The sequence below is a fragment of the Aquila chrysaetos genome, chromosome 11 (assembly GCF_900496995.4).
Source record: "Aquila chrysaetos chrysaetos chromosome 11, bAquChr1.4, whole genome shotgun sequence".
Taxonomy (NCBI): Eukaryota; Metazoa; Chordata; class Aves; order Accipitriformes; family Accipitridae; genus Aquila; species Aquila chrysaetos.
The window spans coordinates 13,600,574-13,628,480 of NC_044014.1; the positions used below are offsets into that span (position 1 = coordinate 13,600,574).

The window sequence follows — 27,907 nt, forward strand, 5'->3', positions numbered from 1 at the left end:
AATCACTAAGTGTTCCTTTATAGCTGGGCAACATACTCACTTTATCTCATTCCTCAGTAGGATAGCCCTGTAGGAGTAATTGTTATTATGGCAGCTTCCTCAATTTCTTTCCCCTTTGGTTGAAGGAAAGAATGCAGTAGGTGTGCCTCCAGCTTCACTCTGCAGGGTGCTCAAATGCCAAGTGACTGGTGCAAGATAAATTTGAAAGCTGAGTATTGTATCCATAGGACTGGAACCACAGTCGTCGTGCTCTTCAGATACCAATGAGCCATGATGAGAAATTAGCCCCAGTGTGTTCTCTCACATCATACAATGAAATGATGATTCTACCACGAGGATCCACGCGGGAGCAGAAAGAGCTTATTTTCCTTGTTAAATATAATGTTCACATCTTGCTAACAAAAGCTGAGTTTTACCCAAGAGGTGCAGTCTTGAGCTGTTGCTGATAAAAGGAGAGGTTGCTACCTCTGACAACTACCGTTACATCTAAATTCCAGGACCAGGAGTGCTGCTGAGGACCAGGTGACAGCTCTGGGTGCCTGCTGATTTATATCAAAATGAGATGTGAGGCAGCCACCAACCCACCTCTCCTCATCAGCCCCATACCTCAGTTTCTAAGGAAAGAAAACCTACAGGCCTGGGCCAGAGTCATGTCTCACTTCAGACGTGCAGCAGCATACACTGCTTAATTTCAGCACGTCTGCAGTATGCAACTGCTATCTTAGAATTGCACTGTCCAACATTAGGAGTTCCAACTCAAAGTGCAATATCACCTGAACGCAAGTCCCCATGTGCCTAAGTTTCCATGAGAGGCACAGAGAAAATCTGTGTCACGGTCCACTCGGTGGACTCGTGATGGTTCATTTGCTACGATCTCGAAAGTGCAAAATTAAGGTGACCAACACCAAAGGGGATAGCAGTAATCACACAGTAAAACTTTATTGTATTGCCTGTGAAGAGGCACGCGATAGTTAGAGATGGGTGAGAGAAAGGAGAAAAGTAAAGTTAAGTTTAGAGAGAGGAGAAAAAGAGGTTATAGCTACCACCGCTGATCTCAAGACGTCCTAACGGTCCCGGGTCCAGCTAATGCTGCGTTGTCGATCGTCATGGTCCTTGGTGGGGAAGCTTCCAATTCCCATTGTTCAGAAGTCATCTTTTATGCTTAGTAACACACCTTGCTCCACCTCTGCCTCAGGAGTCTCCACCCTTCTCAGAATACAATTATCATATCTCCGCCCTTCTCCAGCGAGGCTATCACGCAGGCGCAGGGTCAGTGTCTGAGGCGTGGTAAGTCTTGGAGGCGGGTAGCCTTCGACCAGGAGGTGTGTTTTGGTATTATAATGAAGCAAAGTTCGTCTAGAGTTCATGATTTCTTCATCGATGTTATGGCAACGGTTGCAATCCATCCTTTTTGACAGTAGCTATGCGGTTATCTCTAACGGCTCTAGCCAGGTACCTTCCAGGAGCCTTGTACCGCACATTCTGTCCTTGGGATTGGCCGCTGCGCTCCAAACAGGCCGTTGTCAGGTAATGTACTGTTCATGTTCCTGATGACAATGTTGAGACAATGCTGATTTTCTGACCGACTCTTACAATCTGAGACCAGGGGCTGGAGCACTTGCTGGGAATGAAGAACACAACTCCCCAGTCTCTGTGCTAGAGAAGCTGAGCAGAGCAGATGGAGGGGGAACTAAGCTTGAAATCCTGCAGCACTGGCACCCCCTGAGACACAGGGACCAAGGGTCCTTCAGGGCACCAAGGGCTCTCTTAGAGTCCCAACTCAGTGACCTGCTATGACAGGAAAAGAGGAGATAAGGAGTTGTCTTTTTCTCCACGTGTGTGTGCTTATAAAGGTCTGACAATTTCTTTATATGACTCCTCTTCACAAGGAGCCACATGGAGAGGACAAGAGGCAAGGGGTATATAGTTGCACCAGGAGAGATTTCATCTTGGTATAAGACAGACATTTTTTTACAGTGAGAACAATCAATCAGTGGAACCTCCCCCTCAGGGACACAGTGAAGTTCCCCTTACTGGAGGCTTTCAAGACATGACTGGATGGGGTGCTAGATAATCATATCTAGGCTCCCTTTCCCACAAAAGGTTGGACCAGATGATCTTTCAAGATCCCTTCCAACCTGGGCTGTTCTATAAGTCTATGAAAATGGCTCACCACAAAGAATCCCAGACAAAGATGGATGACTGCCTGGAATAAGGTACCTACATTTTGAGAAGAACATGAACCCAGCCTTGCCCTCCTCTCAGCTAGTCCCACTGGATTTCTTTGGCAGCACCCTACCCAACTGGACACTGTCAAAAAAACAATAAAATCCCACCCTGCCTAACCGCCCTGTGTACTGGGAGCCTGGGCCCAAATTCCAGGGGAGAGTTTTGCCTGGCAGCAGAGGGGCACTGCCTTCGTGGCTGTGGCTCTGTGTGTCTAAGCTATTAAAAAAAACTTTCCCACATAGTCCTACTGTTATCTGTGATTCTTTTTGATAAAGTCAGCAGTGTCTAGTCAAGATAGTCAGGTCTCTGACAGGCACCACATTCAATTATCGGTTCATAACTTGCCACATCTCCAATGCTGAAGGAATCTCCCCAGTCAGACCTGATACTGTCTGCCAGGTGCAAGTTGGTGATACAGCACAATGTTATCTTGCAAATTTTATTTATCACCTCATTTGAAGAGATATTAAGACACCCACTTTCTTTTGTTTGCTTCCTGCTGAAGATTAAGCCCTATGGAGGGAGAAGCCACTGATTGCCAAACTTCTTGTTTATCCAATGTTCTCAAATTCATAATAGTGTAGCTGGGAAATTTAAATTGGTCTGTGTCCTAGTTTCAGCTGGGATAGAGTTAACTGTCTTCCTAGTAGCTGGTACGGTGCTATGTTTTGAGTTCAGTATGTGAAGAATATTGATAACACCGATGTTTTCAGTTGTTGCTAAGTAGTGTTTAGACTAATGTCAAGGATTTTTCAGCTTCTCGTGCCCAGCCAGCCAGAAAGCTGGAGGGGCACAAGAAGTTGGCACAGGACACAGCCAGGGCAGCTGACCCAAACTGGCCAACGGGGTATTCCATACCATGGGACGTCCCATCTAGTATAGGAACCGGGAAGTGGGGGCGGGGAATCGCCGCTCGGGGACTAACTGGGTGCCGGTTGGCGGGTGGTGAGCAATTGCACTGCGCATCATTTGTACATTCCAATCCTTTCATTACTGCTGTTGTCATTTTATTAGTGTTATCATTATCATTATTAGTTTCTTCTTTTCTGTTCTGTTAAACTGTTCTTATCTCAACCCGTGGGTTTTGCTTCTTTTTCCCGATTTTCTCCCCCATCCCACTGGGTGGGGGGGGAGTGAGTGAGCGGCTGCGTGGTGCTTAGTTGCTGGCTGGGGTTAAACCACGACAGTCTGTTATTGAATTATTCAGTCTCTCACCTATTCCCAGTGGGTTCACAATCACAGTTTGGCCTGTAAGGAACAGGTGGAACTGTATCTGTTTGCATGGGGTTTTTTCTCTTAACAATAGTGATTTGAAATATTTTAAATATCTCTCTCCCTATTTCCCTAATATTCTCTCTCTTTTTCTAAAATTACCTTTTAAACAAATATTCATGCAAGAGTTGTGCATGTTGCTCTGAAAAAAGTTTCAATGTCATTCTGAGAGAAATTCTGTGGAGCCGTAAACACCCCTCCATGTCCACCTCCAGACTGACCCATTCCCCAGAGGGGTATTGGGGTGTGGGAAGTTGAACTTATTAAGAATTAGTTGGTTACTTGGATAAACAAGACAAATCATGAGGCACTTGAAATATTGGTATCAGAAATTGTCCTGGTTTTGGTTGGGATAGAGTTACTTTTCTTTCTAGTAGCTAGTATAGTGTTATGTCTTGGATTCAGTATGAGAAGAATGTTGATAACACACTGATGTTTTCAGTTGTTGCTAAGCAGTGTTTAGACCAAGTCAAGCATTTTTCAGCTTCTCATCCCCACCCAGCAAGAAGGCTGGAGGGGCACAACAAGTTGGGAGGGGACACAGCTGGGACAGCTGACCCAAAGTGGCCAAAGGGATATTCCATACCATGTGACATCATGCCCAGTATATAAACTGGGGGGAGTTGGCCTGGGGGGATCGCTGCTCAGGAACTAACTGGGCACTCGTCAGCGAGTGGTGAGCAATTGCATTGTGCATCACTTGTTTTATATATTCCAACCCTTTTATTATTATTGTCATTTTATTATTGTTATTACTATCATTTTTTTCTTCCTTTCTGTTCTATTAAACTATTCTTATTTCAACCTACGAGTTTTACCTTTTTTCTTCCAATTCTCTCCCCCATCCCACTGGGTGCGGGGGGAGTGAGTGAGCAGCTGCGTGGTGCTTAGTTGCTGGCTGGGGTTAAACCATGACTGAAATGCAAGATCAATTCAAGATCTTCATCCCCAGCCCCTATGAATGGCAGCAATGAAAACTATACCTCGTGTATGCTGGTAGACTCTGAGCTTTCACAGCACTCCATAAAGCAGTTTCCAATACTTTCCAACAAAGAGTATCACACCTTTTTCATATATTCCTCTTCCCATCAGAATTTGATACAAGGGTCATTTAAAACAGCTTCCTATATATTTTCTGCAAAAACCTGTGAAAAGTGGAGGATGAAGCCCCATTTTCCCTTTGTATTGGCTCATATATCCAAGTGCCAATATGGACACTAGTAGTGAGACCCAGCCTGACTTGCAGCAAAATTGGCTATAACATTTACATAGTGTCCACCTTCTGTCAAAGGCCACAGGGGGCCATTAACAGAACCAACACGTGCACACATCAGATTGTACTATTTTATCAATAAAGTAGACACACACAAAGCTACTGGGAAGAGATCCAAGATTTTCAACTCACAAGATGCAATTAACCTCCCAGGGCCTGGTAATTGTACAATGCCACACGGCTGCTCAGGGGGGAGTAGTACACCCATCCATGCTTGCTTAAAGCCCTGGAAAAATTCCTCCTGTCTATGCTTTATATGTTGTGAGAAGACATTAGGGTCTACGAACTTGCTACATGTTCATGCCCACACAAACAGATTTCTTGGCTCAGCCATACTGCATTTAGCTGATAATACAAGAGAGTTAGCAAGGCAGAGGAGAGTCATAACTGGCTACGAATATTAAGAACAGGAACGATACGCCGTGTCAACTCATACTGAGAAAATATCCTCAATAACTCTTTCAAGAGAAAACAAATGGTGGTGGCTGTGATTCGTCCTGAAATGAACAAAGTAGCCAGCAGGCACACAGCAAAACATCTTTCGGAAAGCCTGCTGAGCTCCATCCCTCTCACTGAATCTTCTCCCTTGCTCCTAGGAATAGCCCCAAGCAGGAAAAAGAGGGACAATACCCATGTGAGAGTGGTAATAAGAGATTTAGGGACTGAACTGATGCCGTATTCAATTATTTCAGTTGATTGAAGAGAATGTTGTCAGAAAGCCTTTGGCTTTCTCAGCTATAAAGTCATATTTCAAGGAGAAGTTCTGTGGAGAAGAGATGGGCTCCTTCTTTGAGGAGGGGAAGGTCATTTTTGGACATAAGATTGCTGTGAGGCTTGGGCTTTAAACTAGAATCATGTGAGACTGGTAGCAAAAGTCCACAGGTAGGTATAAAAACAGATCCATGCAAGGGATAAACTAGCGGAGTGGGGTTATTCGGCAGCAAGGCTATAGGAGGCGCAGTGAGAAGAACAGTAAGTGGATCTGCAGAGCATCCTGCAATGCCTGAACATCAAGGCTGAGAGTAAGACAGAGCCAGCAGGAGAAGCTGGAAGCATAAACTTATGATGAAAATTACACATAATAGTGGCATAACAGTGCCTGGCTGAGAAAATTCACAACTAGAATATTACCGCAGGAAGGCATCACTTGCTCAGAAAAGAGAGGACAAGCCTTGCATATCACGGATACATACACTCGGTCTGAGGTCTCATAGCATTCTCCTAAGCAAGCTAAAAGACTGGAGGAAGTTACTATTAGCTGGGTAAAAAACTAACTGGGATACCATATTCTGAAAACAGTTATCGCTTGGCCACTGTCAAACTGCAGGGGATATGTAAAGACTGTGGTTCCTCAAGGGTGTCACAGAGTTCTACTTTGTTCCATTTATTCACTACTGTCTTAGAATAGCGAATACATATTCTAAGTTTGGAACAGTGAATACACATTCTAAAACACCAACTTGGAGGGGACAATAATTCTGTTAGAGGACAAAATTTAAAATTGTTGGTGTTTTTTAGTTGGTTGGTTTTTTAATCAACTGGATAAATAGCCTAATACTGTTGTCAAATGTGTAGAAGTTAGCTAAAAAGAAGGATGGATGCTTAGGATAAAACAATGATTAAAAAAGAGGCTTGAATCACAGCCATGGAACTGTAGGTCAGAAGACCTCAGAGGAAAAATTTCTAACAGGAAGATCCAAAATATTGACTATTTTTATTTCACACAAAAACTTTAATATTGTTTTCTATTGTTATACACAAAACAATTTTAAAATCTTTTCATCTAGGCAGTGACCAAATCAATTATTTGTAGAGCACTAGCTGTTGATATTTCATTTTACTGTGTGTAACAACATACTTGGCAAAACGTTTTTTCAGAGTCATCATTCTCAATAATTTCCAAGTTGACCACAGCTTGCTTACAACACCATATTATTATTTTTAATTGAAAGAAAATTACTAAAATAAATATTAATCTGTAAGCTATTTTTTAATCTAAGAATTGAAATTAAATTTGCAAACTTGTTTACACATTCACAGTTATGAAAGGATGGATTAGATCTTCCCTTAATAGTTCCTACTGCTGGGAGTCAAATTGTATGTATTTGATTTGTTTTCAGAGTTATTTGTATTTTTAAATTGGCCTCTAAAGTAGTCATTACAAATGGACTTTAAAGGTCAAACACACTTTAAAGCTTAAAGAGGTGGAAGATAATGGTCTCCCACCGTAGGAGTGGCTGCACCACTGAACATACAGCAAGCCACTGACTTTCATCAGCACCTTCCTTGTCACAGTATCTGTGGATGAACATTATCTGCGGGTTACAGACTAATGATAAGCTTTCTATTTTATTTCCCTTTCATGCCTTTAAATCAAAAGTGTTTCAGAGCTGTTGTATCCCAAAAACCTGGATACATGAAGTGAGGAAGCAAGCACTCTTTGATCCAGCACCACCTATTTTGTGCCAGGCTACTTCATGCTGCCTCACAGGCAAATAGGCACAAAACCAAAGGACAGAGGAGTACCAGAAGGACCAGGCTGCAGCTGGAGAATTAGACCCTGACAACAGCTTGGCATCCCTTTGGATAGCCTTCTCACAACTGCAGAGCACTACGGCAGACTCTCTAGCTGCTTATTTTAGGGGCTCTTGAGATCTGTCTTCTGGTCAGCAGCAGAGAGATCAAACGATCATTGCCATAGGCATGATCCCGTGATCACAGCTAGGAGAGAGGGCATGGCACAGCAGTGCGGGAAGGTGCGAGATCCAGATCTGGCTTCTAGAGAAAAAGGGAGGAGAACAACCACAACAGTCTTAGGAAGATGCACAAGACCTGATGAAGCTGCTTAAGGATTTATGATTTTTAGCCTAAAAGACACTTTCTTCTTGTCATTGGCCTAACCCCCATCTTACAGAAGGTCATGGCTGACCTCTGGTTTGCACTCAGCTGTGGCAGTGTGACGGTCTGACAAATTATAGTCAATGTCTCAAACATCCGTTAAAGAACTTTGGTGGAGAAAATGGCCTCTGTAAAAATGCTGGAGTTTTGTGAACAGGACAATGTGGCCGGAGGAGAGGCCCCCCCAGAGGGTGGGACCGCGCTTCTCCAAAGCCACAATTCCTTATCTTAAGTGACCAGGAGAAGGAGCACAGCATATGCGCCTGGAGGAGGAGGCCCCACGGAGGATGGGACTGTGCTTCTATCTTAAGCGGTCATGCCAGCAGAAAAAGAGAGGCAACTCTGCGATGAACCCCCCCAAAGCTCTCCGACCGATTCCAGAGAACCCCGGGAATGGGACTGCACATGTCGAGACCATTGACTAACATGCTATAAAAGAAGGGAGAACGAGTTCTCAAAGTGCGCCCTCCGGAACTGGATCTCTATGCTGGCTGGACCAACGCTGGACCCAGGACTGGGGAAACCCTTTCCTTCTCTCTTTCTTTCTTTCTTTCTTTCTCTCTCTCCCTCTTTTCCTTCTCTCTTTTCCACAGTCCCTACGCCTCATCCTTTTAAACATAAACCGTTGACCAAGTCTGAGACTAGGAGTGGATCTAGCCGCCCCTGGGCTCCTCTTTGAGAAGGAATCCAGAAAGCAAGGGGGTCTGCTCTGAACCTCGTGACTCAACGGGAGGGCTCTCCTTCTGATACATTTCATGTTCCTTTTTCCATTTCTTTTTCTACACCTCCCTTCTCTTCTCAAACAGCGGCTTAATGACATGTTGCAAGGTTCATATTGATAAGTTCACTTGTACTTGGGCAAGGTTATCTAGGTTGAATAAATGTTGATTGTTGTTTGAACTCCCCTGGTGTCGTTTCACCTTAATTCTGACAAAGGAAATCCACGAACCTGAGTCGCTCCAACTTTGGGACGCGACAGGCAGTACTCCTGTTTCCAGACAGGCAGGAATGTATTACACTGGCCTCTGAGAAGATTTCATCTGGGGACTTCACATAGCACTGCTGTCACAATCTATAGCACTGCCTTTGCACCCTAACAGCACTGCCCATTATCTCAGTATCAATTGTAACTGCAGTGAAGCTGCATGATCCTGAGCCAGAATGACAGTTCTTCTACAGCTCTTATTAAGCCAAGATGTGACTGAGCAAAATCTATACCTGGGTTATGTTAAGCAAACGCTTCAACTGGGAAAAGTGCTGCCTCCATGGTTCCACTCAAAGATCAACTTGCAACCAGCACTTGAGGCCATCCTTCTGAACACTGAAGAAAACCATCATGAGTGGCCTTGAATGCAAAGGCAGACATAAAGCCAAAGCCTGAACTTTGCATTGCTCCGTTTCCATTTGACCAACAAGCTGCAGTGCACGTCATCTCTTACGCTGTGGACAAATTTGTTCAGTTCCTGGGATAAAATGCAAGCAGCCTCAGGGTGTTTCTAACCCACAGTTATTCTCCTTGGCTCTCTTCTGAGCAGAAGAGAACAGCTGAGGAAGGCACTCAGATGCATTAGTTTGAAGGAGCAAAACCAAAAATGCTCCTGAGCCACTATTGCTGTATTGGATAAGGGGAGCATAATTACAACTCACAGTTAAGTGCGTGTGCATATTTTGTATTTTGATTTCTCCCTCCAGTGGCTAACATGTCATAAAAAGACTACAAAGCACTGGAAACAGAAGTACAGTGTTTCAACCCAAGAGAAGATGCTCCACACTCACTACAGGTGGATCTCTCTGCAAACACATACTCAGCATATCATATCTGGCTTCTCACATCCATGAGCACCTCATCAGATGTCTGTTTCTTTCAGGACTGTCTTTATACCATTTAAAATCTTTACCTCCAGTTTAAAAGTGGCATCAAACCATTCCGTGACATCAAATAAATAGATTGGTCTTTCTAGCCTACTTCAAAATCCGTGTTACACTGAACATCTGAGAGCACAAAACTATTTGACATTTGACTAACTCCTTCATACAGTAAGGACTTGATACTATGAAAGCAGTGTATTTACAATAGCTTTGTGCTTGCAAATGTCACTCAAGCATCATCAGTAGCATAGCCTGCCATAGCATTCTGTTAATAAGTGGATGGAAAGGTTGCATCAGGAAGTATATCGGTAGTAGATTATTTGATTATACTGTCAGTAACTACTTGCACTAGCCTTTGAAAGGAAATTCTGCCAAATACAAAAGGCACAATATTTTGGGTGTATTGTCCTTCTAGCTGAGATGTGAGACTCACTAGTTTAGAAAACTTCAAAAATAACTGTAGGAATTGAAAACCCCACCCAGAACACATACACTTGACAGATTAATGCGAAAAACTTAAAGTGGCTATTCAGCATGTTTTTACTTTCCAGAGTCTATGGATGACAGAAACGGAAGAAAGGAAAGATAAAAGCTTGGCAAGTTTTAAGCTTTCTAAAATTTGTAACTTGATCACCTGGTCTGTGCCTCAGGTTTGGGCGGTAGTGAGGAATGCTGTTCCAGAACTGAAGCACACACTCCATAGTCACAACACTTTACAAGTCACATTGCACCTGCATTGCTCAGCATCTTTCAAGACAGATGAGTGCTATTAAGAACAGGCTTGGTAAGGACAAAGTAACAGACTTAAGAGTTGTCTCACTATCAGAAGGCACTGCAAAGTGACTTAAAAAGTGGCACAGAGGAGTTTGTCATCTGTTGCTGCTCACTGATTTCCAGATAACCGAGTTCAGTTTGCAAGCAGAAAGAGCATCCCCTCACATGCAACAGCCAGCTGTAACAGACCAACTCAGCCTGAGTGCTTGATCCTCAAAGACAGCTCAGCAATCACCAAGGCCTACAAATCAATAGATTTTTAGAACAGCTCCATATGTCATGTCAAATCTCAGATTCTTTTCATCTGTCGTGCCATCACCACTACTAAAGTTTCCATACCCATCATGATCACTGTATAACTCCGCTCCCTTTAGCAAGCTTGCTGTGGAGTCACTGAGAGGGTTTTGAGCACATTTAAAACTGCACATTTAAAACTGAGAGCAGCAAAGCACACCATAATTTCTTCAACATCTCTGGAACAGTTGTAACTCTGGTTTAGAACTCTGGTTCTAAACACTATCCTCTTCAACACCTGGCTCAAGAATCATTGAAATATGAACTCAATTGCTCACCTTTTGATCCAGACTGTAGGCCAAGATCCATTCTTCCTGCTTGGGGTGGAAGAGCAAGCTCTGGATATAGAAGTTCAGACGGTACTTCTGGTAGGTAGCCCCTTCATCCGAGCTGATGAGGATGCTACTCTCAATTTCTGGATCACTAAGCAGCATGATCTAAATAGAAAAATGAAGGGAAAAGAGTGTTAATGGAAAAGTGAAACTGAACTTCATTTAAAAGTGAGGTCATACAGCACTGATTCCTATTAGAGGTATTCAGAACATTGCTCAAGAGTGTAAACAGCCCATGGGATTTCCCAAATAGGGGTTTTTTTGTGTGTTTCACTTCCATTTTATTTGGTGATTCATTCATAGATTCAGTCAGTGATTCCTTTTTTTCATTTTATTTTTATCCAGATAAATTCAGAAAGCCCAGCAAGAATGAAAAATGCTATATTGATATCAAAGCTGATTTTTGTTGGGTATAGCAACTTCAGACAGCCACACTAGGCTTTCCTCATGCCTTTCCAGTCTACCACCTCTCTTCCCAAATGTGGAATACTCTCTCCAAAAGTACACAACAGGGCACTCCTGAGATTTAAGGCTCATTATTTGGTAGCTTGCAGAGCTACGAGTGAGAGCATCACCTCAGTGGAAACAGAGAATGCCTACCTGGATCAGCTGCTGGCATCTGAAAATAGTCCATGTGCATGTGCGCAAACACTGATACACGATCTCATATATCATGCTTCCAATTTATACAGTAGGAGATTTTCATTCACTCAGTGAACACATAATTTTCCCCAAGCACGGGAAAGTGTATGACCTCAATTTGTACAGGGAGGAAAACACTTCTGAGCCTCTAATTTTAATTAGAAAATTATTACCAATATTTTAAAATGGGTTGATTCCACATTATCAGATGGCATGCTCTACATAAATGTTATCAAGAAAAATGTTGTGGAAACATTAACACCATCTTATTAACATCTGGAGAAAATGACATCACATTAAAGCAAATGCCAGCACCATAAAATAAAGGCAAACAGTGGGAAATAAATTAGAGCTGTGCTAAACACAGCAGGTTATTGATACAGTAGCTGAAACAAATATAGAAACTGCCTTTCAGCAGGAAAACAGATCCAGGAACCGCCTTTTTTAGCTAGCTGCAGAATGATCAGCTAGCTGGGATCCACTGCAGTTTTGTTACACTCACTTGTCCATGTTAACTTTTCTTATCAAACTTCACAGAGCTCCAGCTTCAAGACTACGACAGGGAAAGACATTAATTTTGACAGCAAAAATCAGTTACAAGGAATGGTAAGACCCTTGGTATGTTAGACCTCGATCAAGCAAAAGATTTCAGCTCTTGTTTAATCTTAAGCACCTCATTAACTCCATGAAGTCACCAAGGGAAAGTGAATATAATGTAAATGGTTTCTGAACCTTTCCGTTAAGAAATGAAAAGGGCCTTTAAAACTAAAACTGAACACTGTCCCAGGGTGAAGCCACCTGTAGGAATCCAGCATGAGCTCAGAGCTCCTTCAACATCCCTTACATATACTGCTTACCAGCCTCATAAAGCAATCTCCACCTGTTCCCACAGAAAGCCACATCACAAGTCCTGAAAAAGTGCACTTGCACTGTGCTCTGGTGCACAGCATGGGAAACGAGAAACCTCCCCACAGGCAACTGACTCCCTGGGAATTAGTCCTGAGAATAGCTCCCGATGGCCTCTACCTAGAAGGAAGCTTTGGTACTTTTCTCCTTTCTAATCAGATCAAAATACGTACTTCATTTTGCTCCAAACAAGAAAGGTTTCCCCACTATTTCAAGATATTTTTTCTGTCACTGGTGACCTAGACTTCACAGACATTTTGTCTCCCAAGTATACACCCCTGTTCATCTAAAGCATATTGGCTGCACCAGACAGAGAACTGTAACATAGTTCAGTAAAAATCGCTTGCTTCTGTGGAATGGAAGAAGGATGTAAGATTGCCAATATAACAAGATATTCCAGAGAGATCTTACATTTAAAAGGAAGGATACTTCAGGAATAAAAAGATTTTCCACCTGATGTCACAGAAGGTTACAAAGTTAATAATGCTAACAGTTGCATAGATCTGATGTGGTACACATGCAAAACATCCACTCTTGCCCTTTCACACACAGTCTGCAACACTTCAGTGAATAGTTCAAGAAATGGGTCAGATGAGACAGAAAAGGAGATGTTTCCACCAGATGGTTCACAAAGCCAGGCAATTTGTTCCTCTGGAAGCGTAACAGTGGTTGCAAGATCAAATAATAAAACCATCAAGCTAGGAAAATTAAGAGCCAGAGGGAAAGCTGGAAGAGCCTAACAACAGTCATACCTTCTTGTAAGTGCCATCACATTAGTCGCCCGCCGCCCTTCACCCAGTTCTGATATCAACTCCCCATTTCTTCAAATGGAGAAAAGAACACATCCAGCATCTCTGTTGTCATCCATCCTCCCAGGCAAGGCTGACTCCACACAAAGCAGGATGGAAGAAACAGGATGCTCAGTCAGAGTGGAAAACAAAAAGCCACCACCTAGTCATGCAGCCAGGACTGGTCCACAGCTTTGTTACGTGGCAAGCAGGAAAAGAGTGGGAGACTGTGGGCTTTATTTTTTTTGTTTTGTTTGTCTTTTTTCTGCTGGAAGCTATGGGGGAAGGGGACAACTTTTGGCAGGGGATATAGCAGGACATCTGTCAAAGGCCTGAAACCGCCACTTCTCATTATGGGGCCAGGGCGAAGGATTCACCCCAGTAGTGATTTAGATTAATCGCTTTTCATTAAGAGCCAATAAACAAACTCCAGTCACAATGAGCATTTCTGCCAGCACCCTGTGTTGCCATTTATAATTGCCATAAGGAATAGCAAAGGAGCACCAGAGAGTTGTCAAATGTAATTTATAGGTTTTTAAGATCTAATCATTTTCTATAATATTAAATTAAGTGGCAGCCTTTATTAAAAAGGAAATTACATTTCACCTTGCTACATTCTAGAATATATATATACACACACATCTATAGAAAAAATATTATTTTCAGTTGCTGTCTTCTCTAGTTTAAGTGAAGAGGGGAAGGGGAGATAGGATTGATTAATTCTAAGGGTAAGTCCTTGAAAATATACTTCAGATGAGGTGGTTTATACTACACATCTTTTCCTCTAGAGGCTATAGCCTGCCCTCCAAAATTCAGTGGACAATGAATGGCAAGCACCTGACAAAACAAATCGGGCTGAAAATCAGACTGAACTTCAGGTAGCTCCTTAGGAGATGAATGCAGAGGAAGAGAGCTGTCTGGTACATGGTGCATCTCCTTTAAAGCAGGAGCTTTGGGGGCAATGATGACACATACAGAGCTGTTCTGAATGAACTCCAGTTCAGCAGAACACCAGACACCAGCTGTGGAAGCACATAGAAGGGAGATATTCAGAGAGGCCACCTTGCAAGCACAACATAAACTATGATGCATGGACTGAGATCTTCGGCACGTGACCAGGAAACACGTCCAGCTCTGAATACTTCAAGGGGATTTATCCCAGGAAATAAGAAGCACAGGCTGCAAGCAGAAAGAACAAGGAGGGGAGGTGTCATACCTATACCTGCCATGAAAAGAACAAGGAGGGGAGGTGTCATACCTATACGCTATGATGTATTTGGTACACAAACCATAGACGTAGCTAAGAGTCACTCACATTTGTTGGCGAGCATGTAGGACCCTTAAAGGAGCTCTGAACAAATGCAGAAGTGAGAAGGAAGGAAAGTGACACCATATCACAGCACAAATCCACTAAAACGGCATGCCCTCTGATGGGGCTAATATAATAAAAACTAAGGCAGGATTTGTAACTAAGAATCTGAGTTCCTGCTACCCTGATTAAAATTCCACGTGTCACTGGATTAATGCAAACACCTTCCTCAGTATTGGTTTCACATAGGCTACGTGCAGGTGGATGAGTCAAGATGGTGACACACTCCTCTTCCTCTGCTCCCAGTTAGCCAGGCACAAAGCTGACTGTGATCTGGAATATTGAACCATACCAGTAATGAGCTAGCACACTTTTCACAGGCACAACTCTACAACATGCCCAGACTCTACTGGCTTGGAGCTACAGGTAGCCTGAGCTCATATCTGCCTGAATCTGTCTACTGCAGTTATGCCAAAGACTCGCCTATAGCTTGGCACTCACTTCTTCTCTCAGTATCCTTCACAGCTCTGCCCTCACATTAGCAGGCCTGCTTGGCACATCACCACTATCCTTCTTCTTCTGCACCCAAGGCACAAGAACAACCCCACACTCCCCTGCCCCCATCATATTACCTGTATCCATAGCATCAGATTCAAAAGCTTTATCACCGCTCTTGCTCCCTGGTTCTGTGTTATCCCAACACAACAGAGATCTATTTTGTACACAGCTGAATCTTTTAATAAACTACCTTTGGACAAAAAATGAAACAACATGCCACATAAAAGACATTTTTATTAATATTAGTTTTCATTGAATCCTTTTCTTTTTCTCAACTAGCATAAATTTTCACTGTAAATTACCAAAGCGCATCTCTTTAAATCAGCATGGAGAAGTTTTATAGGTACAATATCTGTAGCAGTAGTACCACTGAGCTGCATTAGCAGGAAGCATCCCAGTAAATGAATAAAGAAGACAGGTTCAAAATAAATGTCTTTTGTTCCCAGAAATAAGTAGATAGCATTAAAGCATTGTGTACTGCCTTCTGATTTTCCTCTTCATTTTAACATGCTTTTCATAAGCAGTCTTTTTCAGAAGTCCCAGTCACATTCTCATTCGCCTATATAAAGTGCTATTCTAAAAAGAAATAACCAAAACAGTTTAAAAAAAAAAAAAAATCCACCTACAAACAACCCAAGCCTCCATATCCACAAAAGAAACCCAGCTCCTTAGCAAAGTCTTAGCAATTTACTCTGTAGCACTGAATTGTCCTTTTCTGCAATTGAAAAGGTAGTTCAGCCACAAACACTGCTGCAAAAACAGAAACTTAAGGTTTCATGTTTACATCTCCATAGTGATTTCCATATTGAATCTGCTCAGCTTACACATGAAAAGGCTTTGGGGTTTTTTTTGTCCTCCTGCCACTAGACCCTCAACTCAGAAGCACTTTAAGTCCCTCCTAAAAAAACTTTAGGTCCTTCCTAAAGCCAGGCTACATCTACATCAGCAACAGGAAAACATAAATCTGATTTTAAAAACAAAAAAGCTTTTTTTTTTTTTTTTTTGCTTTCCCATTTTGATTTAAAACATTTAAAGGACTGTATTGTCCGACAAGACCTCTGGAGCTAAGCCTACTTCCCAACGAAGTTCTGTATTAGCTTTGAGCTTAAAAAGCCAAAGTTTCAAAAATTTATGCTGAAATGGCAATGCAAATGGAGGATTTTTGCTTTGTTTGGGCTTATGATGTCCTTTCCTCCTTTTGAAACTGAAAAGCCAAAATCAAATGACATTTAAAGGCTTGAAGATACACAAATAATTTTCTTCCTTGAAAACATCAGTTCATCACAAGTATGTTCAATATGAATAGTTTGGAAATCTTTTATTGGAAAAGTAATTTTTTACTGCTGAAGCATTTTAGATTAAATGTTTGACCATCTGAAATTTCTCACTGCCAAATATTTGTTTATTCATTCCCTTTCCATTCTTCCTCTCTCCTACATCATTACTGCAATCTACTTGCCCTGCAGGGTAAAGGATGCACTTGGACATATATACATAACCTTATCCTCTTAGAACACAGCTACACAGTATACCCGAAGCCCTTCTATGCCAATCCCATGGAGGAGAGATGTAACTCATTGCAAAGAAAATCTCACCCTTGTTTTCGTCTTTCCTTGCCACCTGTCAGTTCAATTAAAAAACTTCAGTTTAATTAAATCAGCCCAAACCCCTCTGAGAGAAAAATGTACTGGTGTCACAAGTAACTGTCTACTTACCAGCAAAAGTAACACCCATATGAATCAGCATTAAGCTAAAAATATCTTTGCATGATTTGTACTATTTTAGAAAGCACACCTTAACTTTATACAGACTTTTACAGAAGAGGTTCAGAAATGGCTAGATACCTGCTCACTGCCCTGTAGATATACTAACTCCTGCAATAATCAGCAGAAAAGGAAGCCAACCTCTACTTTCCAGTCACCAAGACCAGAATATTAGTCAGACAGAAAAAAAAGGGAGATGGCAGTGATAAAAATCTGCTCTAGAGATAAATCCTATTTATTTATACACAAGTAAAGCAATCCACCCCATTACTTAGCGATCAGCAGCTGTGACAAGAGGCATATCTGCTCTCTGGGAAGCCAAACAAGACAGCCATGAAGAGGGTAAGAGCTTCCACACAATTACTAACTTTGTGTCCCAAAAGGAAAACACTCATTGCAATCCTTTATGTTATGGAGTAGCCCAGATTGGCTCCTTCTTGCTTCACATGGCTCAAAAACTTCCTTAATGTTAAGGATAACCCATGGGCATCAGTCAAGCAGTAAAGGTGCACTGAGCTTTCATGAGAGATATATTGTCTGGACCTGCCCCGTTTCAACTTCTTGTAACTTCACTTCTTATTGCCCAAAATTTAACATTAATAACAGATTTAATTAATGAATATAGCACCAGATCACCATCTCTCAGAACCATAATGCTGTAATCTTAAAGGATGAAGTGCACTGCACTCACTTTATAAGGGTTTATGAAGCATGTGTTATAAAAGTACCTCAACCATAAGGCTTTTATACCTTGGCACTCACTTCAATACAATCCCATAAAATCCAAGCAATCTTTAAGTGTTAAAGGTGACTTTCACTACTGTATTTATTATTGGATAATGAAAAATGAGTCAGACACCCATAGAAACTGAGCAATGAAACAGAGCTTCCCGAGACTTTTGCATTGGGTCTGCATTATATGAACCGTGACCAAAGAACCAAATAGCTCTCTCAAGACCTTTTTCAGGCACTTCATGCTAACCTCTCTTCAGAACTTCCTTTCCATCAGGACTTCTCTGTAATTACAAACCAACCTCTACTCTGCAGAATCCCATTGCTTGTCACTGAACTTTCCAGATGTCAACAGCTGTTTCTGTAAGTATCCAACTCCTGTGAAGGATCTCCTCCATAGACTCCCTCAGCTGTGCTGAAGATTGCACTCTCTACTCCAGTAAGTTGGTTTGAGAAGACAGCATAGATCTCTGACACGAACACCCCATTTGTGGGTTCCCCATCTTTCCAGCATTGAGAGAGAATGATCAGAGCACATCATGCTGTTCAGGTTACATGCAAGTCCTATGTCTTTGTAGTACGTTTTGTCTTTTGTAGAGGGTACATGAAAGAAGAGGACCATTACAAGGTAGACAGTAATAAGCTGTAAAATGAAAACTTTTTTTTTTTTTTAACCTAAACCAGCAGGGTCTTCTGGTGATACTGCAACACGAAAGAGGACATCACTGGGCTGCTTGTTCATTTTATGAATATCAAATCCTCTTCTGAAATGCAATTTGTAATTATTCTGCTGTCCCCTTGTTATATATATTTAGACAGCCCGTCTTCAAAATTGAGAGCAAGTTTCATCATAAGTTTTGTAAGTTGTACCACAAAAATTTTCTGCATAGATATCAAGACCATTTCATCAATCAGAAATGATGCAAGCATAAATCTGCTGTCCAAACAGCACACCCTCCCCATCAGGATCAAGCACCCCAGGTTCACTGTTAACTTGAAAAGCCCCTCAGCAGAATCCTGGTACTGTCAGAAATAAAACTAAGAGTTTTAGCTACAACCAACCCAATGTGTGCCTTGTCTCAACAGAACTTGGAACCAGTAGTTCTAGGGAGCAGAAGTCTGGCCTATGAGGATGAATAATCTACACACATGAGATACTAGTATTACACTCAGACGCTAAATATGCAATTGGAATATATAGTCCCAGCATGTGCTACATATAGTTGGCTCAGTCAGGGAAGAGTACACATTTACAATTACAGCATCTCACTAATTCTTTCAGTTGCTTCTTGGAAAGACTAAAAAGGATGGAGATGCCAGAAAGACTTTGGGGAGACTCTGAGATAGAGAAGTTTGGTGGCAAAAGAATGATTATCTATCGTCCTGCTGTCTGAAAATCCATAGGAGAGATATCTTACATGATTAACTCTGAGAAAAGATATTAGTTAAAGCACATCAAATGAGGACCAGCACTACCTTGCCTTCTCTAAGGAGATGCACATCAGCCCACCATGCTTGTTTACAGTGAATAACCCTGGTTAATCTTTCTGACCTCTATTGTTTCTCATATCCAATTATATCCAGATTACAATTACAATTAATTGTTCAGATTTGTACAATATTAAAACAGGCTCTTGGCACTGCAGCCATACCTGCCATAAATTGCCATACCAAAACAAAACACTTCACAAAATTTCAAGCTCACACACCTCATCCCCTATGGAGAGAGCACTTCATTTAATTACCACCTCCAGCAGCTGCGCAAGAGCACAGATGCACCTTGCAGGATGCCCTGAGAATCAGGAGCAAATCAAGGCTAAACTGGATACAGAGCAAGAGCCCCTCAAGGAAAACCACTCTGCCATCCTCCTTGGCAGGTGGGAAATGAAAAATATATCATGGTTGTAAGGCTTAGGCAAAATCAGAGCTGGGAAATGAACTCAGATAGTCTAAGGCTGCCACCCTAACCTGCCCGCAATGCCAAATCCCAGGCTGGATCCAATTTGCATGCACAGGAGTGGAATAAGCCATCGTGCTAGACCCAACAAAGCAGAACATCTCATCTTTGTTTTACTGCTAAGCAGGTCAGAACAACATGTCTCCCCGCTTTCTCTTGTCTTTTTGGCACTGGACACATGTACTTTTCACTTTTAATTACAAGGCACAGCAAGCATTTGCTTGTTAAATTTCAGGTGCCAGTGGGGATGGAAGCCATCCAAAAAGCATGTGTTTGACCTGGCAAAGAGTGACTGATTGGCAACAGCCACATGCTTGGTTGTAAAACCTTTTCATTGTCACAGCAAGGCAGAGTTTACCCAAGGTTACTCCATCCCATTATACTCTTGTTACAGCTGCACATTCTCCAGCTCCCCACAGATCATCAGAGCAAAGTCTTCTGCCACAGTAATCCCACCTTCCTGAGGCCACTTCAGTGCTGCGTGCTGTTCAGCTATTTTGCCAAAGGCTTTTCCATATCACAGTGTGTTCATGCATAGTTCCCCTCTACGAACTGCCAAATGGGTTACAAGCATCACCACTTATGGGTGGTTTGGTATACAGCCAGTTTGACCAGCACTTCTATGACTGGACCTAGACCAGAAGTAGAAGGAACCCTGGCTGGTGACCTTATGCAACACCCAGTGCTTCCACAGGAAAAATACAGCAAATCAGCAGAAGAGAAACATAAAGCTTCTGATCTATATTGTGCTTTGCTCTGGAGTCTAGTATTTCTGCACAGCATAGTTCTGCATGGTGCCTTTTTACTCTTCTTGATTCTACATAGAAAATCTCTAACTGTTGCAACATCTGACACATTGGTTTGTGGTCACCAGCTTTTTCTAGTGGCACAGAACAGCTTTGATCCCAAACTGTGTGCACAGAAAGAGAAAAGCAGCATTCACTGTTATAATCGTATGTTATTTGAGTAAATGCATGGTTGTGCTATTGTCCATAGAACTACAAAGTAATTTTCACCATTATAGTAACTTACCATGTAAGCAGAAATAGTTACAGAAAATAATGTTATCAGTAAGGAGAGGCTGTGTGCACCACAGCTGCTGGAACTGAGAACACCATTTATATAAAAACACTCCTCTGATTATAGGTCTCACTTGGGAGAACACTTTACATGTGGGAATAAGTTTACTCACAGTAGTTGCCCCATTACAGAAAACAAAGAGATGTGCATGGATAGTTACTCATGGGGGTAAACTTTTGCAGCCCGTATACAGCAGTCTATTTCATTTGAGGACAGTAAAGTGTTTCAGGACTCTTTAGAAAAATAAAAATTGTATTATGTATCTCCCTTGAGGCCATTAAACCTGAATACAATTTTAAATGCATCATTGCTTCTCCTCTGCTTACACACTTTATTTTTCTGCTTTTTAGTCAGATTGCAAAGAGAACATAGACAACAGTCAGCTTTATCAATGTTCACATCCAGATGCTAATGATCTATCTCAATTTACTTACCTAGCATCTATTACTCACGTCCCTCACTGTCCCTAATGTACCTCTCTTCCTAACATCCCCCATACTGGAGGAAGCCAAAGAGGTAGGAGAAGTTCTATCCATTTTCTGCATGGAAAGCTGAGGCCCCCAAAAATTAAAGGTTAAATTTACAAAACATGATGGCATTGCAGTGCTCTGCACAGTAGCACTCAGCTCTAAGTTATCTGCTGTGGCTGCAGGTTCCACACGCTAACTCGGGTGCCAGAGATCCTAATATATAGGAAAGTTCAGGACCTAGGAACAGGATTCACAACTACCAGCTCACCGGCTTTGACATTTTCCATTACATTTGCAAAATTAGCTCCCGATGATACAGTCCTTGCAGGTTTATGGTAGAAGTCTTGTCTGCAATTACACACCAAGAAGGTCACTGACTGCCCCAGTAACTGTGAACCACAGCCACTATGTCCTATTCCAACATGGTCACTGATATCTCACAGCCTTGGCAACATCACATAATTTCCTTTCCGTATCCTTCCATGCACATATATAAGCCCTGGTCACCACAGTGTCCTGAAGACCTAGTGTAAAAGGAAAGGGAACTGGAAGAGGGAACAAAGGTTTTATCTATAGCACAACCCTGACACTTTGGTTTAGGAATCAATTGGCAAAAGTCAGAAAATTGCAGAGCTGATTCCATCTTTCCACCCGTTCCCAAGTCCTGCGCACTATGTTCATTGCCTCTACTCCCTTGCCACTCAGTCTCTGAACACAGCTCCTTCATAAATTTTGTTGCTTTCTTGCAGTCATTTTTAAGGATCACGTTGGCCTGCCATGGAATGGCTCCAAGGGAGGCAAAATACATCAGATAAGCTTTTTTGTCAGAAAAAGGACAACCTGATTTGTTCCAACAGAGAATTAAAATATTGTGGGGTCCACTGCAAAAGGCAGCACCAATCTTTCCTCAGACAGAGACATAAGGACTAGGCTAAGTGTTGATTCCCCAGATTCATAAGAAAACTACAGCCTGAGTTCCCTCTAACTGTATCTGTGCACCACTTAGAAAATCCCTATCATTACTTTCAGAGTCCAGCAACGTCTGCCTGCATACAATGAAAACAGGCATTTTAGGATGGATAGGGTCAAGAGTAATGAACTCTGACTAGTGCAAAAAGAAGCCTCAAGCATTCTGAGATGTGCTGAAATGTTTCTCTAAGATCTAGCCCAGCCAAGCTCCATGTCGAAGAAAAACTGCTCCTCACACAGCCATGCAAGGGCTTCCAGAATTCACAGTGCTGCTTGGGATAAAGCATTTTACACAGAATTGATCACATCAGAGCTGAAATTAGAGTTACTGCATTTACACTACGAGGCAGATGTGCATATATGGTAGATACTGAGACAGTGGCCAGTATGTACCCTGCAGACTCTGCTAATCTATTAAAAATGAGAATTCACTCAATGAGTAATGTTGAATTTCTCTATTCTTCACTTTGGAAAAGAATGAAGTAAAAGGACATTTTGCCACAGATTAGTGGGTTTGGGTGTTGGGGTTGGTGGGGGGAGGATTTTCCTCAAAGAAAAATAACCATGTCCTGGTGAACCAGCTCTTATCACTAAAGATCAAGGTCAGAACATTATGCAGTCTTCAAAAGGACCCATCTGCCCCTTTTCCAAGAGCTGCTCTCCACCCATTCTATTATTTTTCCTCCTTTTTAATAACAGGACATGCTGACTCGTTATTATTGATTGATTATCCTGCTGTCTGTGAAGCACCATTCCCCTCCTCGTTAATTCAAAACTACCTCATTTTTCATACTTCATAAATTAATATGTTATTGGAGCTGCAGCAGTAAAGGAGACGGCCATGTTTTATAGAGAGATAGGGAGGGTGGAGAAAGGAAAGCAGTCTCATAAACCTGCCCTACATCAGGATCTGCAGCTGCGTCCACCCTGCTGACACAAGTGTTAAGTACAGCCCCTTACGAGGTGGTGCATCCTGACAGTCCCTCTTTGTCCCTGTAACGGAGGCAGGGCACTCCGAAAGCTCACACAGGTCCGCTCTGCCCACTTCATAAAAGCAATAGCCATGCTTAGTGACAAAACTGCAGCTTTATTTTGGTGGATATTATAACTTCTGATCTGTCCTTTAACATTGCTGGCTAAATTAGAGCAAACTACCTCTTTATTAAATGCTGACAGCCAACTCTGGGAAATCCACATCTAAACGTGGATATGACCTTTCCAGTTTTACCCCATCTCTTCTCTTTACGACCTCGTACCATCTGTAAGGCTCTGTAGGGCCCTCACTCTAGCAATACAAGGCAAAGCAGGCAGAGAGAGCAACAGGAGAGGTGGACCAACTTCTAGGAAGCCAGACAAGGCAGCCCTGGCATAGATGTGCACTAGTATCCTGCCAAGCTGAGTCTTACCTGATAACTGGCCTTTTTCTTCAAAGTCCAATAAAAACAAAGCTGACATATTGGCTTGGGTTTCTCTCATCTTTCCCCCTTGCCGTCTGACTCTCCAGCCACTCCAGTAGACAATGAAGTGCAGTGATACCCTCCTCAACCAATCTTAGATCTTTTTTAGGATGATGGGAATTGTATGTTTAAAGTGGTAGATACCTACATTTACCATCACAAACAGTGCCAAACAAACACTGCTCGCCCACTCGGTTCTCGCACACAAAGCAACCTTAGGGAAGTGTGCATGGTAAATAAGTCAAGTCCAGAGGGTTTGAATTCTGATTTGCCTTCCCCTAAAATCTGTGCCTGCTTTCATTCAAGTGGCCAATTTTTTCCCAAAGCCCCAGGCAGTATTTAAGCAGGGATTTCAGGATCACAGTTCCTGTCCTTGGTGGAGAAATGACATAGCAGTTGCCTGACTGCTCTTTTCTTATTTTACTTATACATCTTGTGTCTACATGCTTACTTTTATCAACCAGACTTGCAGTACCTGTGAAGACTAAAATGACATTTATTTAACGAAACATTTTTCATAAAGCCAACTTAGCCTTTATTTTATTCCCTATCTTTATTAATTAAATCCTGCATTAGGTTTCCATTCGCTTTCAATACTTACCTCAGCACCAACCAAATGTGTATTAAATGAGTTCAGAAATCTATGAAATATGCAAGTGAAAGCTCTTGGAATGCATAAGTACAAAGACATGAAATGCAGATGCATAAAGGCACATACAGGCAACCCTAATTCTGGAATTTCATAATACAAGAACATTTTTTTCTTCATGAACACTGAAACAATGGATTGCAATGTAGTACCTTTAAGATAGGTATAAACAGAAACAGATACCCATCTCTCTTCTAACCCTCTCCCCTCCAACGCCATTAAATAATGCCATATGTGAGCATTTTGTTAATTATCTCAATTGTGTTTATTTTTAGAAACAGCTGATAAGCAGTGGGTGAGGTTCACTGGGGTTTGGGGTTTCTTGTTTGTTTTTTTTAATGCATCTGCTTTTTCAGAGAATTAACTGAAAAAGCCCCAAGAATCTCCAGTTTTCATGTTCATGCATACCGAGGGACAGCCTTCCCTGGAGTACAACAATCAGATTGTCACTGTTTAAGGGGAAAATTTCCATTGAGGATCTCTCATAAGCTTGGGTCCCAATTCTGTGCTGTCTGTGTTGACAAATGGCCACATCCCAGACAACAGATGCTATACGACCTCCATTTATCTCTATGATTTATGTTAAGTCAGAAGTAGTAAAATTAAAATCTGCAAACGAACAGGTAGTAGTTTATTCATTAAGCACAGGAGCCTACCGGTCAGGTCAGGTCAGGTCAGGTCCCAGTGGGGCATCTGACATGCCAAGCCCCACAGTCCCAGGCTACAGCAGGGCAGAGTAATCTCTCACAGGAGCCCCTTGATTACAAAGATCCACAAGGAGGCACAACCCCCAAATATAGTAATAAAAATAATTACTATTAAAAAAAACAACTACCAAACCTATTTGGGCATACTGAAAAAGACCCTATATTTTAAGAGTATTCTAATAACACTCATATTTTGCCTTTACATCGGAACACCTTCCATTCATTGATCTTGAACCATGTTTAAAACACTAATAAACTAAGTCATCCAGCATCAGGAAACTATATTTCTTACATAGGAAAGGTCATAGAAACCTACAGAGAAAACGTGATCTTTCTGAATTCAAAAGAGACAATAAAAATCCCTTTAAAAGAAGAAATTCCTAAAGTCCTCTTCTCCGAGTATTATGACACTTCTGTAACTCAAGAGATCTCTTTCACACAGTTTCAGGTCATGGTTATGCAAATATTTACAAAAATTCTCTCTTTTCTCAGGTGACAAATTCAAGCTGAATTAATCGGACAAGTAGAGAGAATCTCATGCACAACAGCTCACAACACTGCACCTTGTAGATAAAACACTTCATGTCACATATCCTCTGACTCTGCCATGGATGTTGTGGGTGACCTTGAGGAAATCATCTTTGCTTCATCAGTAAGTGAAGAAAAATATTACTTCTTCATTCCCACCTCTATTCCCTTATTTAAATTGTCAGTTCTGAAGACTGACAGTGACTGACCCTGAAGTGTATTTACAAGACAGAATACACTGCCGTGTTAACCAGACCACAGTCGCATTTGTACAACCCACCGGTATAACCAGAGCAGACAAACCTGAGCTCAGCTAATCCAGATGCTGTGGTTTAGAGCTACAGCCTTTCCGGTACAGCAGTAGGCAGGTTCTGCCCACATAGGCTCTGGACTGAGTGGCATGGTTTTTGGAGTGCTGGGAAGCACAGGAACATCATAGAGAGCTCAACAGGTCCAGAGAAGGAGTGCACGAAGAAATGATTACAGCTGCATTTGCAGCTCAGGTAGTTTAGGCCCTATTTATTGCAGCTGCAAAACCAAGAGCTATTTAGTAACTGTATTTTGTCTGGCTGAAGGAGAAGATTAGGGATAAAAGACAGCAGAAACAACTAGTTCTATCACTCCTGGCCTGTGGCTCTAACTCAGCCCCTTTGCCTTTGTGTTATAAACACATTCTCTGAGATCACACCAGCAAGTGCCAGTTTGCAGCACATGCTGTTTATCACAGCATCAGCATAATAAAGAAAAAGGGTCCAAAGAAACCTTCCATCTGCTAAATGGCTTTAGGATACTCCAGAGCTCAGTTCCTCACCGATAGCTTGGGATGCAATTTTAGGAAAAAGCTGCAGGTGACTAATGGGAGCTGTGGCAAAGGACGGCAGCTCAGTTCAGGCTGGGTTAGCAAGCATCAGGTGCATGCTGGAACCTCTGCCTCATCAGCCTACCACACATTTGATGAGTAAGAAGAAAACAAAATGCTGTGGTATTCCCTTTGGGATCAAGTGGACTAAGAAATAAAGGCAAAACCAGAATCAGTTTGGACCACAGCTCTGTCCTGAGGCTCCAATCACAGCTGAGGAGCTCCCTTTGGAGATACATGAGGCCAGGACCAGGTTTGCTCTCAGTTACTCTCCAAGTGAGCAAGAAGAAATAAAAAGGAAGTCAAAGCGACTTGCACTCATTTAGGATCTCCAGCTCCTGTAAAAGGAGATGTCACTCCCAATGTGCTAGCTAGTTTCCAGTCGGGTAGATGCATTCCTCTGCAAGTTCAATATTACAGTCACAATTAACTTCTTCCTTCATTAACCTGAACTGCAACGCAGCATTGCTCTCTGCCAGCTCATAAACAGTTGCCACGCTTCATCCCCAAGAAGCTGCACAGAAACAAACAAATCTAATTAGATTTAGCTTTCAGAGCTTCTGACTCTCCAAATACCTCTAAACGTTTCTCATTCTGATGGGCCAAGTTCAGAGGCATAACTAGGTATGAGAGGTGCCACATGCCTTTGGCTTTTATAGCTTCAGTGATTTGGACTGCCCCTCCATTTTGACTCTATGACAACTGGGAAACTAGTCTGCAAAACCATTTTCTCAAAGCTTTTTAACTGAGCACCATAACTTTATTTCTGCTTTATGCTGTTTGCAACTACTGTTCAAATCCCTTCACTAGAAGGTCTATCTATAAATAAATAATCTAATGCTTCGGTTCTGGTATAAGGGAAAAATGGGGGGGAATCCTTATTTCAATCACAGCACCCGGGTGATATTTCTGTACAGAGAGTAAGCATAAAAGACTACAGACCTTTTAATTCTTCAAGTTATCACCTACAACAACGATGGTAACAGAGCAGGAGAAAAGCTGAAGATGACTGCATCCAATTGAATTGCAAAGCAAATTCATGAAGGAAGGTATTTCTAAGACATCAGAAATGGCACCCCGGATCTTAAATGCAATCAGGACTTCCCGTTTATCCACATCTCTTCTGAGCAATACTATATACAGGCGAGTGCTTTTTGTTTTGATTTTGTCAGAGTTATCATTCTCTTCCTTTTTCCTCTCTTCTTTTTCTTTTAAATGCTTTTTAACTCCATTCTCTCAACCTCCACAGGAATCCCAAGGGTAGAGATAAAAGTTTCATACTGAAAACTGGGATTTCAGCTAAACAACACCTTCACCAAGAATATTCACTCTTCACAGAACATTTCATGGAAAAAGTAATACATGAAACCTATGGTTCAACAACAATTCCTTGAGTTTCAGAATGGCACCTTAGTGCCTGAATAGAGCAGTGCTTCAGATATATGGGACTTCCATTCTCATCTTTCTGCACCTTTGGAACGACTTTGCATCCTTCTGTGAGCCATCAATTCTAAAATGAATCCAGTTATTCACAACCAAGAAGAAAGCAAATGTTCTCAGGATAGGGGATCTTACCCAGAAGACCAACCCAT

General features: G+C 41.9%; 1 protein-coding gene across 1 annotated transcript in view; it reads right to left on the minus strand.

The window, feature by feature from the left end:
- The window catches only part of SORCS3 (sortilin related VPS10 domain containing receptor 3), a 238,111-nt gene that overhangs the window by 136,487 nt on the left and 73,717 nt on the right, over positions 1–27,907 (minus strand). Inside the window, exon 4 of the mRNA XM_030030909.2 lies at positions 10,888–11,046. Within this exon, the coding sequence (XP_029886769.1) occupies positions 10,888–11,046 (159 nt within the window). The remainder of the gene's footprint in view (positions 1–10,887; positions 11,047–27,907) is intronic.